The following is a 21,228-nucleotide window of genomic DNA, read 5'->3' on the forward strand; positions in this document are numbered from 1 at the left end:
TTTATTTTAAGACTTTGCAGATGAAAGAAGACATCGAGACCTAAAACTTTGTGTTGACAGAACAGGATCAATTCCAACCATGTGTCCGAACATCAGCTCGATGTGTTGAAATGGAAAGTATGCTATCGATCTGTGTGCATTAGAGCTCTACAGTAACATAAGTAGTGAGTGGCAGAACAAAAGAGGCTCTGTGTGTCATACAAGACGAGCACAAAGAGCTAACTTCATGCAGTCTATTGGCCTTTCACTGTTTATCATTTTAAGACCAAACGTATATTTGTACTTCATAAAGGAATTTTACTCACTCATATGCATCTGGAACTGATTTGGGATCGTTTGAAATGTTTAGGCCTAATTGCCCTGTAGAGAGAAAGGTTATTAAAATGGGTTGTAGTAAAGTGCTTCAAATTTTTTTAATATAAAAGTCACTACAGTCTGCCGCAATAGGGGTGAGGCAACACAGTCACATCCGAGAAAATCATGTTGCTCATTTATGTCTCCACGAGCAACCCTCACTCACAACTGGAATGTCTTATGAGGTTGGAAAGCATACATCCTGCGCTGATATTTTCCTCTTCCAACTCATACTTTCCCTCGAGGAACACAATTCCTCTATTGTGACACATAGTACAGTATATCACATTCTGCACATTTCAGCCAGAGAAAAGACACAGTGTTGTGTTGTTGCACATGGCATCATGATAGATATGCTTTGGTGGAAGAGGGTGAGGTTCAGATGAGAGGTCAATGTAGGAGTACAAATAACTTTGGCATGGTGACTGAATTTGTGTATCGTAAACAAAGTATATATTATCCTGTAAATATTCTCATCATACGACCCAGGCAAAGAAAGAGAAGACAGTGAACCAAGAAAATGTTCCCAGCCTTTTGGCCTAAAATTTACGTTTTATCTAATCAACCTAACATACCTTTTTTTATTTGTCATTATTGAGGTGTAAAAGGCAAACAAATATATATGTCAAGGCCATACTACCTTGACAACAAAGATCTGTGACCACATCTGAGAAGAGAGAAAAACAGTTAGTCAAACAGTGTCACTGCCTTTTCAGTAACTGCACTGTTCAACTGTACTGACACACTGATGACAGGAAACATGGTGGTGACAAGGAAAACCCTGAGATGCCACACGAAGGGGTAAAAATAGGCCACTTGGCACGAGAGACGGTAAGAGAGAGGGAGGAGAAGAATCAGAAGGAGGGGAAAATTGGTGCACAGTGTCTTCTTGTGGGAACTTTCTTCTGCAGGCCCAAGATAAGAAACTTCACTGTTGGCAGGTTGTTAGATCAATCTCATTTTCACTTGTTCGTTTTTCAGAGACAGAGAGAAGCAGAGGGGAAAAAAATGGCGAGTTTGTTTCCTCTTGTTAAACAACAAAGGAACAATGAACACGCCTCTGTTTTGAGTTTGCAGTCTGCACCTCCCACACCTTCACAGTTAGAAAAGCTTCAACCCATTGCAGCCTTCGATGTGTTACACATCTCACTCCTAAACAGTGTCAGTAACATTCCCTTTAAATGTTGACCCAGGAAAAACCCACATTTGTCTTTGGTGTCAGGATAATCACTGCTCGTCTATCTCAGGTTACTGACAGGTTAGTCTACAGTGATTAAGAAGTTAGAGCACACTGCTGCAGTGCTTGATACTGGACGTAACTTCTTATGATTTGTGAAGAATAACATGCTTTAACATGACTTTAAAGTGTAAGTAGTCACATTCATTTTTCAGAAGGTGACCAAACTGCTGCTGTTAATATGTCAATTCTATAAATTTTTTTAAAAAAAAACACTTTTTACAATAGCCACAATCAATGATACAGAAACACAACATACTTTTAATTTAATATCATATTCAAAAGTAGGTCCCAAACTGGAGGTTGGAGGCTCATTTTAGCTTTCGTTCAACTTTTGGAAGGGATTTTTTTAATGGCTAGTATCAACAGGCGGAGTTTCAGTATTCATATGGGCACCCGACTGTTGTTTCAGGACAAATTGGAAAAACTGTTGTGGGCGCAAAGATTTATTCAAATTAAACAATCTGCAGAGAATTTAGAGTCCTGTGAAACCTATGAGAGGCTCTGCTTCTAATTAATGAGTGTCAAACCAAAAAGTTTGGGGAAGCCGATATGGAGGTACTTGTGTGTAGTGTACAGAACCACAGTTTGTGTGTGCGGTTGTGAACTAAGACAACCCAGTGTGCACCCATCTGGTCCCCTTAATCAGATAACTCATGTTCAGTATATTGTATCATAAACCACATGTAGGATGTGTGACAGTCAGACCAGCCTTTTCTAGCCATGTCAAGCTGTAACACCCAGTCAGTCAGTCAGTCAGTCAGTCAGTCAGTCAGTCAGTCAGTCAGTCAGTCAGTCAGTCAGTCAGTCAGTCAGTCAGTCAGTCAGTCAGTCCGCTGCTGGCCCTTGAGGAATGAAAAACGACGTGTGCTCCTGCCCGCCCCTCCTCTGCATATCTGCTCATTCATCTGGGCTGCTCATTAAAGGGTAATTACCTGTAATTAGTGAATCATGTCGCTTTAATGAAGATGTTGAAAGCTGTTGGAGCCAAAAGGGTTGGCCTTCATTTCTGAGTGATGTTCAAGATTAGCGACAGACAGGAATTCAATAAAGGCGGACAGATTAATGAAATACTAGCATTTTCTTGCCCGTGCCACTGGTGGCTTGTATTATGTTTATATTTCACATTAATTTTCAATTCCAGTTGCACCAACACCTGGCTCTGGAGGGCAAGTACGTGTTACTGTATCAGAGCGGGCTAATAGGCACAATGATGATGAAGCTGTGTGTCTTAGTACGTCTGTGTGTGGGGCTTGTGCGAGTGTGTGTGACGCTTTCTCTAATGTGCGCTGTGCTGAGTGTGTGTGTGTGTGTGTGTGTGTGTGTGTGTGTGTGTGTGTGTGTGTGTGTGTGTGTGTGTGTGTGTGTGTGTGTGTGTGTGTGTGTGTGTGTGTGTGTGTGTGTGTGTGTGTGTTCCCTGGCGGCGTGGTGAGTGTTTAATCTGGCCCGGTGGCGTGCCGTTGGCCCGGCTAATCACAGTGTGTCTGTAGGAGTGCGCTGAGCCAGGGGAGCACGCCGTCGCTAACAGCGCCTGACAGACTCATTAGAGAGACCTGGCACTGAGCTAGCAAAGCGCGCGCGCGTGCACACACACACACACACACACACACACACACACACACACACACACACACACACACACACACACACACACACACACACACACACACACACAAAGATACACATTCAAACAGTTTGAAACACACGCAGTGGGAAAGGCACTCAGGCTCAACTGCACACACATTGGGATAAATTCACACACTCACACTTCTTTTTTTGTTGCTGTTCTTACTCTCTCATTCATATAATTATCCATAGACGAGTGTGTGCTGTCTCTCTCTCTTTCTGACCCACACACACACACACACATACATACACACACACACACACACACACACACACACACACACACACACACACACACACACACACACACACACACACACACACACACACACACACACACACACACACACACACACACACACACACACACACATAGATGATCACTGCTCCACATGGGAGACAAGCCAGTCAGTGACCCTTCACAGTCGCAGCCCAAACACAGACAAGAGCTGAGAGGGCATCTGGGAAAAGTGCAGGGAGGGGGAAATGGAGGGTGGGAAAAAATGAGAGGAGGCAAAGTGGAGGAGTGAATTGCAGATAAGGGAAGTGTTGGATGCAGCAGCAGCGCTTGCTCCCATTCAAATGGTTTAGACGGGCAAACAACATTTGCAGAGGCTAATTATCTGCAATCAGGAGATCATGTGCACCCTGTCAGACACCTTAAGAAAGTGAAAAACTTGTATGCTGTGTGAATATAGGCGCCATTCACAGGTACTGTTAATGTAAGAAGGGTTAGAAGTCTTTCCTTGAGCAACACTTTCCGCTCTTTTCTTCAAAGTGTGAAAATTTAAGTAAAATAAAAACTATTAATTTAACAAGATACGGTAGAATGACATTTAGCAAAAGTTTCAAACTACTCTGACAGATTACTTAAGACTTGCTTGCCTTGCACTCACAGCGAGGTTAATTGCAGCTCAGCTGCAGCAGAGCCAAGTGGAAACATTAGGTTTGGCTGAATAACAGGTGAATGCAAAGCAGGTCAATACGTAGTCAAGTGTGGGCCTGCCAGCTGTTCCCTCCCTCTGTACTGCCACAGCACAATGGCGACACGCACACATGCGCAAACATGTTCATGATTTGCACACAAGAACTAACAGGGAGAAAATAAACATGTAAACAAACCTGGTCTAAACAGTCTATTGTACGTTTATGTATGTCTACCTTTTAAATAAACAAAAAACCTCACTTCAATTATAGTTATACACAGTGAATTAACAATTCTCTAGATACGACTGCAATCGTTTTATATTTTTCTTTTTGTCAACAATTCAATTTTATTCAGTGCCAAATCACAAGTCATCTCAGGGCTCCTAACACAACAAATGCCTTACAAAATAACTTTACAGCATTATAGAGAGAAACCCAACAATTCAACAATTCCCACGAGTGATGGGTGGAAGGAAAAAAAACTCCAATTTAACAGGGAGACAAACCTTTGACAGAACCAGGCTCAGAGGTGGGCGACCATCTGCCTCGACCGGTCGGGGGGGGGGGGGGGGGGGGGGGGGGCAGACAGAAAATCAACAAATCCCATAAAAAGACTAAAATAATTGATCCTACTACCAATTATAATTTATGTAGGCAAAGCTAGATACAGCTTATCCTCTATGCCACTAATGTCCAAAAATGATTAAACCTATAAAGTCACACTGCCTTGTTGCTGTAAATTCCCAGTGAACCATCTGGCAAATAAAACGTCCAATCTTCACTCTGCTTTTGTTTGTCTTCACCAAGTCCTGAAGAAGAAAGGGATCTTTAGCTAATAAATGCTCCTCAATGACTGAGTTACTAATACTGACATTACTCACTGTTATTGTGCCAAAATATTGATAATTGATGAAAGAACTTCCGTTTAGGGTAAGTATGATGTTTTTTTCACAGGATTTGTTTACACTTATCAGATCATGCGGTTGACACTTGTTAACAGTACTAAGATTGGCCTTCACAAAAGTGGACCATGCTGTGTAACCAAAAGTTATCCTCCTGCCAGTCCGACCTCCTCTCACTTTCTTAGCCTGTGTTATCCTTCACTTTTCGTAAACTGTCCTCCTAGTCTGGATTTCTAATATAGCCTGGTAGCTCTAACAGGAACACATTTCGCTGACAGCCTTTTTTCACCTTAAAGCCAAATAAAGCTGTCTTTTAATTTGGTCTTGCACCAGTAACAGGTCAAATCTCTCTCTGTTTCTCAATCCCTTTTCAGTACAATAGCTGTTTTGCTCTCCACTCTCCTCCTGTCTCTCTCTCACTCTTCAGCGCAAGGCTATGACATTGAGGGAATGTGATGTGATGTATTGTAGTGAATAATGTATTCTGCAAGGATTGTACAGAGCGCGTAGAGCAGATGGCAGCAGGTTGATCTCGATGTGTGTGTGTGTGTGTGTGTGTGTGTGTGTGTGTGTGTGTGTGTGTGTGTGTGTGTGTGTGTGTGTGTGTGTGTGTGTGTGTGTGTGTGTGTGTGTGTGTGTGTGTGTGTTTAATGATGACAGTGTGTATATGTGTGACGTACGTATGAGCATGTGTGTGTGTGTGTGTGTGTGTGTGTGTGTGTGTGTGTGTGTGTGTGTGTGTGTGTGTGTGTGTGTGTGTGTGTGTGTGCTCACCCAGAATGGGGGAGGGGAAGGAGGAGAAGGCGGGAGGGAGAGTGGGGGTTGGTGTGCATGCGTGTCTATGTGAGCCTCCTTTGTGAGATAAAACATGCAAATGGTGGATTATTTTAATGCAGTTTTTTCTAGAGCCCCAAGCCTTAATCCCTAAAGCAGTTGAAATGAAAATAGTATATGTTTTCTTTCAAACTCTCACCCTCCTTCCCTGTTTTTTATTCCCTGATAGGAATTTACAACTACCAGCTGTCTAGGAACGGGATCCTTTGCACTTCAATTTCCCTCCAGTTACAGCCAAAGACTAATGATTACATCTGGATAGCATGGACTTTACCACATTTAGTTGGGTCTGACCGGCTCCATTATGCAGTGGAAGTATCATGGTTGGAAATGCTTTCTGATTAAGTGTTGATAAAAATGTTGAACGTATAAGAATCAAGCTGAATGCTCAGTTTGTTACTCTGAGCGGACCGCAGATATAAAATATGCGCATTTATAAACACTTGCTCGAGCACACTCACATATATGAATGTAAAAATCCAAAAACAGAAGCACAGAATTGCAACCGGTGCAAATTGCCTGGTAGATGCCTGGCAACTAGCCTGCAACACTGCTATGTGACTAAGGCTAGACACCACAATAACAGCAAACATGCTTTTATTGTATCCTCCCACACCACAGATACAAAAATAGAGGAAAAGTCAAGAACTTTGTTATTGCTTTTCTATAAAAATGTTTTATCAATTAATCATTGTTGTCCACGGGAGGATTTTTTGTGAAATATCAAAGCTAAAACAGAGCACATGAAATAGCAAGCAGAAGAAAGCTTGACATCCTTGTCTCTTTCATATCAGAAACAGTGAGCATAATTGAGTAAATGTATTTAAGTATTTGAGCGAGCTGATTCAGCCTCCCTGGGATGGTTGATTTTGTACTTAGGAAGAATATTGCCCGAAGCAATTCATTAGTGGTAAATAATTGAGAGGCTCAGATAGTGCTAAGGTGAAATGCCTGTTATTATTTTATGGAGTTTGTGTTCTTAGGGCTCTTCAGTTTAAGACTATTAAAAATGCACAAGCCTTCCCACAAATTACTCACTGGAAAGATTCACAATGGGTGCTAATGACTAACCATCCATCTTCCATTGTTTTCAAGCTCTGTGAAAGTGTTTCGCTGCACCATTATCAATTCTATTTCTGCTTTTGGTAAAAGTCTTTTATTCCATGAAGGCTGTTATTTTACACAGTTGCTTTTTACTCATTTATATGAGGTGATTAAGGCATTTGAGCTACATCAGGGTACATTACTCTGACATTTTGATTAAAAAAATGATCTCTAACTCCAGTTTTGAAAGCTCCTAGCTTAAACGTTAGTATCCTGTCTCTCGTCAGTCAGGTGTAATGAAACTGTCAGATGGCAATATGAGTACCAAGTGCTTATGTTATACATAGATTCAACACGAGCAGTCTTGGGATGTCTCATTGGCAAACAAACAAAATGCCCGATTCACTTGCCTGATGTCAGCATTCAGTACACCTGCACCTGTTTATTTATTCTCAGATGGCCTCATACAAATGTAATTCGTTTACTAGAACTTACATTCATCTAAGTTTGTTTTTTTTCTGCTGAAAGGTTTTCTGAATCTTTTCTTTGAACCAGGCTGGGTTTTTTTCATTACCTTTCTGCTATTTATTTATGTCTGTGGATTCTTCTGCTCAGATGGACTCTTTATCTGTCAAACATTGTCACCTTTACATGTTGGTTTTCCAGTGATGCAACTTAAAGGCCACTGAGGTTTTATTCAACATCGTACACACCCACACACCACCACGTGAGAACCAAGAAATGGGGGCGCATCTGAGGGTCTAATCGGTTATTCACAGTGCTCTATTTTCTGTTAGTGTTTAGCCTGTGGTTTGTGGTGTTGTCTGTAATAAATCGACTGTGGTGTTGTGTTGTGTTTTGTTGTGTAGTGTTTGGTAGGATTTTGACACTTGTGGTTGGACATTATTTTCATCCATGCAAACAGCATAACTGACAGTCGTAGTTGATCATCTTTGTCAGTTTGGTCAAAAATTAAGTGGGCTGACATTTGGTAGACACATTTATAACCATAAATGAACCTGAAGATGAATCCTAATGAATTGTGATGTCATGATTTCTGAAATTTGGTAATAAGTCCCAATATCACTGAATTATTCAGTCTTGATGTGCTCTTACTATTACTTACTATTATTTTGTTACAAGTGCTGTTGCACCTGCTGCTGCCACCAACATTTCTCATGCTTTTGTTACTGTCCAGTATCGCCGTTACCTACAGACGTCTGTACATTACCCTCAGTACCAACATTACCATTGGAAAACAAGTATCATCACATTTTCAGGCTTTTGGCACTGACCTGGTGCCAACGTATTCGTTCTGCTGAAATCCAATGATTTTGATGATTCCCTGATTTGTCTTCTAGTGCAGCAGAATAAAACTTCCAGTTGCCCAGCACTTTAGACGTTGAGCAAATACCTCTAAAATGAATGAACAAATTCAAAGGCACCCTTAGCATATTTAATGTCCTAAAATCCCTCGTACATAGACAAAAGCTGCGTTCTGAATCGCATTCTTTTTTTCTTTTTACTTTTAATATGCGTTGCAGCTACCCTAACAAAATATGTACTGTTGCATGTAGTATGCATACAACTGTGACATACTACTTTCTCATAGAAATGCACCCTGAACTTTGACCCTCTTTGTCATATCCCTTGCGATCCGTAGCGCAACATTTAAAATGCAATTTGTAACAAGAACACTTCCTTTTAATGCAGCTGGGTGGATCATTAGCGCTACCAACTCTCTCGGTGGCTCAGTCGATGTGACGTATCTTCAACTGCGGCAGAAGATTGTGGGTCTGAACTGCCAGAGAACCATGCTGGCCTGCACGCTGCAACATACGACCGAATGTAGCAGGACATCCTGGTACCTTTGGCATACTGCATTTAACATACTATGTATTGGGACATACTAAATCTGGCATACTAAATAATATGGTAGTATGGGTATTGTAACGCACAGAGACTCTTTAAAATCAGGTAACAACATGGCACCACCTTCAGTCTAAATAAAATTTTAACCAGACATTATTCAACCTCTGATTGCTGTTGTTTAATGATCACTACATCTTCATTCATTGGGCCACTATATGTGCTCTTGATTTCATTAGCTGATGTTTGCAGGTCATAATTATTATGTACATTATGTTAGAATTCTCTCACAGTTGTTCACAACTATTGCTGCGAGCTGTATGTACTGTACATGGAGACAGTGTAAACTCCAGTCGTGCCCCATGATGTTCCTTTGATCTGCAGAGCCTTGGCTCAATGCCAGCGTTCAGCCCCACTGTCTTGTAGGGGTTTTGTGTATATGCTTGTCAGTGTGTGTAAGAGAGTCAGGAGGTGGGCATGAGGAGGAGGCGTGTTCGGGGTGGAGGGGATGTCAGCTCATTAACCTCCATTCAGCTGCATAGAGTCACTGTGTAAGTCTCATGTCATTACTCCGCCCCCTGCACGCGTGCGCTGAGCACGAGGGGAAGAGCAGAGCATCCAGAGAAAGGGAGAAGGAGGGAAAGGTTCATGAGGTGGGGGGGGGGGCTTGCCATGTTCCCTTTACAAATGCCCTGCTTGTGCCTCGCAAACTAAAGCCCCGCCATCTCGTTTCCTTCCCTACTTTTGTCTTCTTTCTCTCTTCTCTATTTCTCCCCGCCGTCTCTCTCTCTAACCACAGGCCCGGTACACTGTGGGTGAACGAGGGGTTAGGCTCCACACTGCCCCCCCTCCAGGCATCAATCCATCTAGGAAAAGACTGCCCACTGCTGTGGTGAGAAACAGTAGCCAAGCCCCCCATATCTGAAACCTTTTCTGTTTGTGCTAGCCAACTGATTTAGAAAGGTGTACCTTCAGGTACTAACCTGGGCCCGGAGGAATTCTGGAGGCTCCAAACTGAGTATATCCGGAGTTAAGATAAAACTGCAGTTCATTGGGAGACATATTTACTTGAACTTGTGAAATTACCTTTAAGAACACACACATATACAGACATACATTAGCAGAAAAAAATTCTTAATTTATTTTCTACCGTACAACACACATATTGCATGTATTTTTATTCACAGACTGGTATTTTACTGGAATTTACACATGATGTCAGGAGTTTATTGCGGCAACATTTGTGTGAAAACATTCAAAGGTGCAAGATACGCCTATGTAGTTGTTAAAGTGAAGTAACACTTTGCGGCATTTCTTGGAAACATATTAACTTTGAATCTGAAAGCGCCTATGGCATCTTTAGAGTTCATTTTTACAAACTTTTTTCATCCAATGAATCACAATAAGTGTAAAACAGAACTATTTTTCATAGAATATGCTAATGATGGAATTAAAAAAAAAAAAGGATCTTTCTTATATCAGAATAAGATGACATGAATTTAATTTCTTTTCTCAAAACTACATTAATAATCAGGTGTTGACATTGTTGGTATTAATGAACCATCCTTCTTATTTTAATATACTGTAAAAGTGTTTTTGTGTTAACATTACAAGTGCTATAATTATTTGTTTGAAAGTGACAAGACCACAACCTGATTATCAGGAACTGTTGTTCTATTCGTGTCTGTTCATTTCTGAACTATGCTGCATGTTTAAGTCCGTGGCATGTTAACACCGATGGAAATAGACTGATGTGGTTCTAATGCTTATAATGATCTTAGTCGCTGTCAGAACAGTCAAACCTTTTTCTTCTTCTCCTTTTGCTCTTTCATACTTGACTGTGTGCAGAGGCAAGAGAGCAGTAGATTGCAATGAGATAACCAATTATATGCTAGAGGAAACCAGACTTTTTTTTTTTTCCTGCTGCAGCTATCTGATGCTGCGGTGAGCAGAGGCAAAGGGCTGGGGTAATGTGACATTCACTCTGCCCTTTATCTTCTATCACTGTTTACCCCAGTCAGTTAAAAGTGGCCTGTGCTCTGCATCCTCTCGTGCTGCCAGAGAAACCTCACTGGCCTAGGCTCACGTACTGTACAGACACGCAGACGCACAAACGTGCAAATACACACATTCTCACCCCAGACAGTCGAAGTGACAGGTAGACCGGTGGGATAACTACTTTCCTCCTTGTGGCGCCCGTGTTGTCAAGTTCAGCGCACCAACACCTGCTGGGGCTAGCTGCTACTTGCATGTGATGCTACTGTCCTTGATGCTAAAGAGGTGTTTCCCAGCACTGGTTAGCAGGCAGGCAGTTGAATGCCACCACAGCAGGATGAGGGAGGCCATGTGGGTGTCACTTTGGTCTGATATACTTTTTCTGATAGACCTTTGCACATGTGCTCGCACGTGGCTCACTCCATGACTGTGACCTCATTTGCACTCTGTTCAAGTTTCTGCACAGACAGACTGACGTTACAGATGATACACAATCAAACCGTGTGCTGACACCTCTTTGAGGCTGTGCAGCCATGGTTCCTCCAACAAGTCCAATAGGGAGAGAAGCTCTGACTCGAAGCTGCACCTGTATAATTTTATAGAGAAGCGTTTGGCTGTTGAACTACAAACCTGCAACAACAGATGCTTTGGCTACATGGATTCAGCAGAAACAAGCTAAAAACACAACACTGAGTTATTATCACCAATTAATTTGTTGCAAACAGCATGTTTACACCTCTATCATTTTTGTAGGAACATTAGCATTCATTTGAAGTAATTTCTCTAGTTCATCCAATCAGTATTAAGTCTAATCGTCACTCTGCTTTTAGCTATATCCCCCCCCCCCCCCCCGCCACCCCACCCACACACACACAAACAATAAGGGCGATATCAGGTTCTTTTGTTGCTAAATGCTCCACCACTGTCAACTTTCAGAGGTTTTTCTCTGAAAAGAGCTGGCTGCTGTGGCAGAAAATAATACAGATGAGAACGGTGAGAGTGAACTGAAATAGAAAAGTTGCGGCCAGAAAACCAAATCAATGAGCTGAAGCAAACAAATGCTCATGTGAGAACTGAGGGGAACTTTAGAGTTGAGTGATGATTCTTTGAGGGTTCAACACTTAAAGCAACCAATTTCATATACAGTACATGTAGTCATATGATCCACTGTAAAAATATTGATTATAATCAATTTAAATTAAGAAATGGGACTGCCAAAGAAAATTTTAGACATAGAGATTTAAAGTTAAATGTGAGGCGTATCTCCTAAAAAGCAGCAACACAATGTTGGATAGTATCAGCAACTATATCTTTTAGTATAAAACAATAACAGTCTTGGCGGGTTGGTAAACATGTGTAACATGTGTGTTGTTTACTGATGCCGTGTTGCATGATTTCTAATATTAAAGTTAATTAAAAAAACATTTTGTTCCTGCTGTTTGCAACACAAATATAGAGTTACTTGTAAGTTTAAAATGTACACACGATCCTAAGATGGATGCTGTATTAAACATATTTTGGGGTTTTATTTTAGACTTGAGTTCCTACGTTTCAAAGATAAATAATATCCGATTGCTTTATGACATTGTTTTGATTACAGATATGTCAATAACAGAAAATGAAAACAGCTAAATCTCATCACATTCTTAAAGCCATTGACCTGTGATTGCAGTGAATCGTGCGCCACCATCTCTGTTTAGATTTGTATCCCGTTGTGAACTCACTAAGTCACAGTGAACCCAAGTTCACGGTGGAAACAAAACCTAATTTAGCACCAACCTACCCGCCTCCCCTCCACCCCCATCCTACACACACAATCTCAATCTCCCCTCCCATCTGTCACCATCTCTGCGCCTGACTGTTGGTTCTGTTTTGTGGTTGCTCCAGTCTAACAGCAAAGTGGATGAATGGGAGCTTCAGCCTGCCCTTTTTTTTTTTTTTTTCCCTGCACATCACAAGGCATCAGTGGAGCCGGAAGCGGTTGAAACCTGTATTGTGTTTTCTGTGAAAAAAGCCTCTTTTTTTATTTTTTATTTTTTATTCCTAGTGATAAGGGTGCTGTAAGTTTGTGTGTGTTGTCACACTGTGGAACTGATACTCATCAAATGTGAGCTGATAGATTGCTCCATCGCTGACAATACTACCAAATATTTCTTTCAGGAAATCAGCTGGAGAAGTAAAGCAGCTCGTCTTTTTAACACTTTTGAAATGACCCTTTGAGGAATGCAACACGACACTGATTCATGTTCTCTATTACTACAACCGAATACTTTCTAAGCCAAACAACTCCAAACAGAACTCCATCAAAATCCTGTGACAGGTTCAGGAAGCTGCTCCTTGTATCTTGTCCGTATCAGACCATGTCGTCTGTGTGGTCCACTGACCGGAGCCCCACGTGTTCGGATAGACAAAGCCCAGGTTTTACATATGAAAATTAACCATGCAGCTGATAAAGGTGAGGATACACAAGATGCTGGGTGTTGGTGGATGTGACCCCAGTGCTGCTGCAGCTAAGCGTGCACGTGTAGTGTGAGTGCAGTGTGTTCAATGTGTGTGTGTGTGTGTGTGTGTGTGTGTGTGTGTGTGTGTGTGTGTGTGTGTGTGTGTGTGTGTGTGTGTGTAGGATCAAACTCACACCCAGGAAGAGGCCCTGTTTCCCTTATCTAACGACAACAGAGCATGTGTCGCCATGGCCACAGGCTGTGCTTTTTATGGGCTTTGTGTGTGTGAATGTGAAAGTGTGTTTATGTATGTGTGTGTGTGTGTGTGTGTGTGTGCGTGTGTGTGCCATGTTCATTGTTTGCCCATGTTCATTGTTTGCTTGGGGCGTGGTGCAACACCAGAATTGTTACTATAGTCTCTCTTCTCTGTCTCTTTCTCTCTCCTCCTCCTGTCATGCTACTCTGAATATCTACCTAATACAGCTTTCTTTCTTTCTTTCTTTCTTTCTTTCTTTCTTTCTTTCTTTCTTTCTTTCTTTCTTTCTTTCTTTCTTTCTTTCTTTCTTTCTTTCTTTCTTTCTTTCTTTCTTTCTTTCTTTCTTTCTTTCCAGCTGTTTCTGCTTCTCACTCTCTTGTCTTTCAATGTTCCACTGTTTTTAAGTGTGTGTGAGTGTGTCTGTGCGTGTCTGTTCCCTACACACACAGGTTGGTGTGTCATTCTGTCTGTCTCATCCTCTGTGGCTTTGAACCAGCAGTGACAAGTTGGGCAACATCAAAATTCAGTGGCACATTGTCTCAGGTTGAGGTTTGTTAGGTCGCTCCTACAGCTTAATTGAACAGAGGACTGGAGAGAGAGAGCGAGAGAGATGTAAAAAGAGAAATAAAGAGAAGAGGGGGAAGATGAGGAAGAAGGGTGCTCAAACAGGCATACATATTGCATGAGCCCTCACCACCACCAACACCACCACACCCCCTGTCTTCACAGAATGGCTGTGTACTGTTCTGGGCTTATTAATTCCGCTCGGTGAGAGAATTATTTTTAGAGACTTGGTGTACTGGCAAAGGCTTTTAAAGTCACAAGTATTCTGCTTATAGATTCCCTTTTATTAATTGAAAAGTTCAAAAAGTTTGTTGTGGTTTTTCTTTGGTGTTACATTGTCAGGGTTATTTTTTTTGTTTGTTACAACTTTTACATAAGTTGCAATGGCCTAGTTAAATGTCGATAGGGTAAAAGTAAAAATATGGCTTTTTGTTTTCAGTGACATGTTATCATATCACTTGTACTACTTTCGCTGCATTACAGTATATGAGAATGTAGTGCAGCTGTTAGAAAATGTGCTAATATCTTCCACAGTAGTGCTGTCACAGTGAAATATACAATAAAAATGTGTCTTAAAAAGAAACTCCCTTTTCAGAGTATTTTATTCATACAACTGAATTGTTAATAATACTTTAGAATATAAACAGCACTTTAATATCATAGATAATATAGATATTAAATGAATGTAGTAGTTGTGTTGTAGTTAAGTAGTTTAATCTGTAACATGTCATATTTTTTGAATTGCTCACATACTTGTTTGTAAAATTTGAATCTGCAGTAAAGTAACTAGTAACTATAAATGTGTCAAATACATGTAGTTGAGTAAAAAGTGAATTTCTTTTCTCTTAAGAGGAAGAAAGGAGCAAAAGATGGAAATACCCTTTTACATAACCCTAAAGTAAATGTACCTCTGTATTTTTCACCACTCGTAAAACCCTTTGAGAACCGCTTGTGATCAAAAGCTTTATAAACAAACCTGAAATGCAGTGCAGTTATTAATATTAGCAGACAAAAGGTTGTGTTTGTGTAGTTCATATAATTAGCTTCATTTATTATTTTAATTCATTTCATAAATAAATGCTTTCAAGATCGTGTTTTAAAAAAAATTTCATTACAAGGTTATTTTTCTCTTTAATGGCTGGACAGTTGTGGCACTACGCAGACACACATGCAGCTGCCCTTTACCCCACTCTCTTCACAAACAGATGTTAGAAGGCTTAGTGAAGAGCTGTCCATCAATCAAAAACAATCTTTAGTGGAGTCTGTAATTTTGCCTCCAATCCTGCTATCAGCTGTCTCCCCTGTGCACCCCAACATTAAAAGATCCCTGCATTGTATTGCACCATTAGCACTGTGTAAATATTAGATGTTTTCCCTGGATATACTAGTTAGCATTACTTCCACCTTGTGGCTTCATTATTTTTGAAACGCTCAGCTTTGTCGATGATTGCGAGGCATGACCTACTTCTGGAACTCTCTCTCTCTGTCTCCCTCTGTCACTGTCTTTACTTCCTTGTTTCTCTTCTTCATTTACTCATTCTCTGTATCTTTTTTCACGCTCTCTCTACCTCTACACCTCATTTTCCTCTCATGCTGAATCTGTCTACCTCTTTTTTTGTCATTTATTCATTGTCTTTCTCCATTTACTGCCTCAGCATTGCCTTCATCCTTTCAGCTTGTCTCTTTTCTGCCTCAGTGTTGCTCTCATCCTCCTTCTCTCTCATGTATGCATTCTTTATTTCTCAATTTGTCTCTCTTCCACAACCTATTATAATTTTTCTCTGTTCTTGCACCCCCCCCCCTCCTCCCCTCCTTTCTCTTTCTCTCTCTCCACCCCTCCCTGCCTCTCCACCCGTCTTTTCCATGTTTTTATTCCTCTCCATCAGCACCACGTGTGTCACGGAGGGAAACATCGCGAGCAGTGGTCCCTGCTGAACAATTACCATGCAAAGCAATCCAAATAGAGATGTTTGCCGAAAACAACATGTGTGTAATTACTGCTTAATGAGGCCCTTGTCTCAGGCAGAATGCCCAATTAGACTGCCGATGAGAAAGCGATGCCAAGGCCTGCCGAATAAAAAGAGAAAAGAGGGGGAAAGAGGGGCAGGGTGGGAGATAGAGAAGTAGAAGTAGGGAGGTTGTAACACGGAGAGAGGTGGGGATGATGAGAACACGGGAAAGCGAACAGAGAAGAGAGAAAGAAACAAGGAGGAGGTGAGAAACAGTAACAGAGAAAAGGGAGTAGAGCGAGAAAGATGGAGAGATTGAGAGAAAAGAGGAAGATGAAGAGGAGAAAGGGAACAAAAGAGAAAGAGAAGATGATTCCTGCAGTATATGGGGAGTAATGGCAGAGCTGATAGCATTGAGCCGAGGATAAATTGGCATTTTAAGTGGGAGAGCGAGGAAGTGCAAAGGAGAGCTATCGAGAGAGAAGAGAAGAGAAAGAGGAAAGAGCTTTATGTCGCAATATATGGGCAGCCATGTTGAAGCACAAAATGGCTGACCTTTCTAGGCTATTTTGCCCTTTTTTTTGGTGAATAATACATTATAGACGTAATTGGGGAAAATGAGCATGATCTCACTTCATTGCGTCCTTTTAAGCGGAAAGAAGAGTTAACAAGGATTTGCACTGGAAGAATTCAGTTTGGAAAATGAGCTATAATGTAAGACATGGGAGTGTTGTTCAGTGACTACACACCCTTTTTACCCAAGAGAATCTTATCCTAAAGAAGCTCTTAAAATGGCTGTACGTCACCAATGGCATTAAAGTGGATTTCAATGGAATGAAATTGCTCAGTTAGGCGAGGACAAGAGGCTTTCATGTGAGGAGTGAAGAGTTTTTTTGCAGATGTGTCACCAAGGTCAACATTACTTTGGCCCTCTCAGTGAGCCTCAGACTCTTCTCGCTGCGGTTCAGTCAGGGGATAGATACCGCCATGCTTAATTAGGCAAATTAGTGTATTTATGTCCAGCATGTAGCATTCAACAATTAGTCAGCATTCAATTTCACTTGAAACAAACATGTAGTTTTTACTGCTGGTGTGGTGCTTTTAGATTAATCATGCGAGGTGTGAATGAGGCTTAAATGCAGCATGTATGCAGCTCCTGTCTCAGTTTCATGTTTGCATGTGTGGTTGAATGTAAATGTAATCATTAGAATAACCAAGTGAATCCTCACTAGGGCTTCCAAGATATGCATCGTTAACCAACCATTGCCCTGAGGCAGGCGCTCGTTCCCCCGGCCTTTCTCCTGCAATAATGTTCAGTAATTTCTCTTTCTCACCGCTCACATGCTCATTTAGCCAATTCGACTTAATCCTGTCTACGATTGTAGATATTAAATCCCCCATCCCCCATCCAGGAATCCTGCCCATTTCCTCCCATTAGCCTACCTATTTGGTCATTGTTTTGAGCAGGTATGTCGTATGATATCCAGCGTGTGTTTATTTTCCAAGCCTTTGGTCACTTTCTCTGTAGGCACAAAGCAGAACACCCCCGTATCTTCACATCTGAGGAATTTGACATGAGTGCTGTCTAGTTTGATCATGTTGTTTCTGCTGTCTGTTCCCATGTCTTGTGTGCATTGATACTACAGAGAATGACCTCAGTTAACAAACAAAAAAGGGGCCTTTATTTTACACATTGTGTTTTTGTGTGCGTGTAAGTGCTCACGACCGTTATTATCCAGTCTGGAAAAGGTTTGCTCCATTTGCTGCAAGTGTGGTATGACAAACCTTAATGCCTTTGGAAACCAAGGGCATTTTTACAATACGGCTCTTCTTAACATAGTAACAGTTTCTCATTCAACTTAACTCTGCACAGGTTCAGTTCTTGAGCCGTTTGTAGGGCAGAGTCTCATTTTCTGTGGCGCTAAAAACAGATTTGGTGTTGTTTTTTTTCTTCATTTGTAGCACAGTTTAAGCTGATCTCACTGGGGAAACCCTCAGGGATGTAGCTCAGTTACATACTAGACATCAGAGCTAGCATGTTGCATGTAGTGCTCAACTGGTGACCTGGTGCTGTTTCCCAGCACCCTTGAGGGTCGAGGGGTCGCTTGTTGTTACGTGAGTCCTAACCCCGTGTCAAGCAGTGTTTTGGCACCTGCAGCAAGTGATCTTTCATTGCCTGATTAGCTCTATCCCGAAGACACAGCATGCTCTCACGGTGCCGCAAACACACACACACACACACACACACACACACTGGATAAACAGCCTAAAAGACAGACATGCACACACTTTACTACTATACACACTCAGATTCATTCACATTCATTCTCTTTCTCACACACACAGCGCAGCCCACAGGGAAAAGCCCATCTCTCGTCACTGTGCTCATGTAGCCTAATTACCGGCCCGCTGACGAACAGTAATTACCCACGCTGCCATGCCACCATGAGGTTTAACCAAAGTGACAAAGTCATTAGTCTCACACTTCAGGCCACCCGTAAAGAGCTTTTCCTCTTCGAACCTCCTCCAGAGGCCTCCAATTTTGTATTTAAAAAAAAAAATTTTTTTTACAAACCTCCTCTTGCATACCATGTTTATTTCTCCTTTCTGTTTCTGTCCACAGTTTGATGGTGACAACATGTACATGAATGACAATAACCAAGAGTTTCGGTCGCCAAACCAGGTAAGACTTTTCCTATAAACCCCACAGACATTAAATAATAAATAACTGTCTGAAGGAGCTGGTGTCAGTATTTAAAGAATTTATAGATTTATGGTTTGGCATGTATATATTTGTCAGCGAAGACGGTGCCAATGAAAACTGGGGAATGTATACACTTTCTGGTCAACTTGAATGGAAAACACAAATTACAGTCATGTGTCACCTTTCAACACGGCCTCTATTAACTATTGTGGGTATGATATGTCCAAATTATGGCCTCAAATTTGCCTCTGTACTTCAGTGAAAACTTTATGAATTTCAAAAATGGACTTTCCCCCCCACGGCGGCTCTCATAAGTCTTCATTACTGTATCATTTGATCTTTTAGGCTTTATGCCAATGTGTGCAAAAACAGGGTCTTTTACAAGATCTCGTGGAAAATTTCTATAAAAATCTTTATATGATTGGTATTAAATGAATGATTGGTAGCCTTGAAATGAGCATCACTCTATAAAAGGCATCCATGAGTTTGAACCCTTTGCACCCAGGAGGAAAACATTTAATTCCTCATAAGCCTAAGTATCCCTTTAGCCTCCACCAAACACGTGCCTTTTGATAGATGATTTTACCCAAAGTACATTAACATATCTTTAACATCGGAGGGATTAAACCATCAGCCCCGACAGTGTTGGTGACTTGTCAGCCCACCGCACTAGACACGTCGCTCACTGCTAAACCGCCAGCAGTAACATTCACCACTCTGAGCTCGTTGAAGCACTGGTCCCAGTCTGGAGCGGCGCAGTCCCCTGTCACACAGTCAGAGAGTTAGACAGGCACAGTGCTGAGTGCTCCCAGCTGGTAGATGGGAACACATGGCTGGACATATGGTAGAATTTGGAGCTCCAGGATTTGTTGATCCAGCAGCAGGGCCTTCATGTTCTGACAAAACACGATGAGGTGGAGGCTCCAGGTCAATTAGCGCCTTGCCAAATAAGTCAGAGAGTCACTGGACAAAGGCAGAAAGCCAAGGACGTCACACACACATTGTCTCTGTTTCACACAAACACACATTAACTGTAATAGGAAGTGACACGTTCTCTGACACAAAGTTATTCATAAGTCATAAGCACATGTCCAAGGCGACGTGTAGTGTCACTCACATGCAAACTGTGCACTCTCGCATGTGTTCATGTATCTATGCTTGTGAGGACACACATTGACATAATGCAGTCTCTTGCCATAACCCTCAATGTAACCATGACAACTAACCCCATTCCGTACATTAAAGGGTCAGTGCATCCATATTGCAAAAACATATTTACCCACTGTCCCTTGGAGCAGTCTGGGCATGCAAATAGTTTTGGATTTCTATGCTAATGAGTTTAAGATCTTCCCCTAAAACGTCATCTACCACCCCCTGTACAATGTGAATGAATGAAAGTTAATAGGTAGTATCGTAAATATGATGTATGAAAAACTCACCAGCCCATCCAGTTCCTGGCTATTTTAGGTGATCGACAAGCAGTGCTTTAAACGGTTTCAATAGAGCTACCTTCTTTTTTTTAAATTGCGTAACTGACCCTTTAAAATGAATCTAATTATAACGCAAGCCCTAAAAACATGTCTTAACTCTCTAACAGCTCTTCGAAGAAGTGAAAACTGGCCAAAATGTGCTCACTTTCCAAAAATGTACCGACTCTCATGGTGTAAAACTTAAATTGGCCCTCGCACAGATTGATGAACAAGAACATATGTATGTGCACTTAAACACACACTATGCTCTCATAAACCCTCACAAACACACACACGCACACACACACACACACATGCACACACACGCACGCACGCACGCACACACACACACACACACACACACACACACACACACACACACACACACACACACACACACACACACACACACACACACACACATCATCCTATAGCCATAAGGTTGTCTTTTCTTTGAAGTTGGGATTGAGTGACTATAATGAGGGGTCGAGTGGGAGCTTTAGCAGCTTATTGTCTACTTACAGCACACATCACAGACCATGAGGTCCATCGTTGTTGGCCACATTTCATCGTCTGCCCTAATTATGTCACTTTGCGTGCGTACAGGGGTGTGTGCTAATTGGGATAAATGTCCAGCTTTGTAGTTTCTCTGTTGAAGCGGTCACGTGTCAATCACCAACGCCCACTCCAGGTTTGCAGTGTTGTGTCAACAAATACGTTCTTAGTGGATAAGGCAATTTGGGCTTTTCAAAACATGTCAGTTTCAGTTGATGCTCTGTCAGTGCCGTCAAATGGAAGCTTACACACCAGTTCTGAAAAGCCCTCTGAACACAGAGTTCGCTGTTTGGCTTTCGATCCTCTAATAGAGAACATTTAATTTGAGATTTGAAAGAGGGAGGATGTGCACCTTTGCTCAGAGGTAAATGGTTTCATAGAGTTCTCAGCACAGTTTTTCACCTTCAAAGTGCAAAAGATCTATTAAATTTATAAAATAAATGAATAAATACATTTACAAATGTTTGGATGATTGGTTATTTTTTCATTTCCACCCATTTCC

The 21,228-nt window shown here is 41.5% G+C and overlaps 1 protein-coding gene across 2 annotated transcripts in view; it reads left to right on the forward strand.

The window, feature by feature from the left end:
* The window catches only part of LOC138615428 (TOX high mobility group box family member 2-like), a 76,962-nt gene that overhangs the window by 19,210 nt on the left and 36,524 nt on the right, over positions 1 to 21,228 (forward strand). The window contains exons 2-3 of one of the 2 annotated variants that reach the window (XM_069689072.1): positions 9,593 to 9,685; positions 18,622 to 18,681. In XM_069689072.1, coding sequence (XP_069545173.1) covers positions 9,593 to 9,685; positions 18,622 to 18,681 — 153 coding nt within the window. The remainder of the gene's footprint in view (positions 1 to 9,592; positions 9,686 to 18,621; positions 18,682 to 21,228) is intronic. The other variant, XM_069689074.1, reaches the window with a different exon arrangement.

Source organism: Brachyistius frenatus, unplaced genomic scaffold, assembly GCF_029030835.1.
Source record: "Brachyistius frenatus isolate BFR_SWC_R1_liver_20210118 unplaced genomic scaffold, ASM2903083v1 Contig_6, whole genome shotgun sequence".
Classification (NCBI taxonomy): domain Eukaryota; kingdom Metazoa; phylum Chordata; class Actinopteri; family Embiotocidae; genus Brachyistius; species Brachyistius frenatus.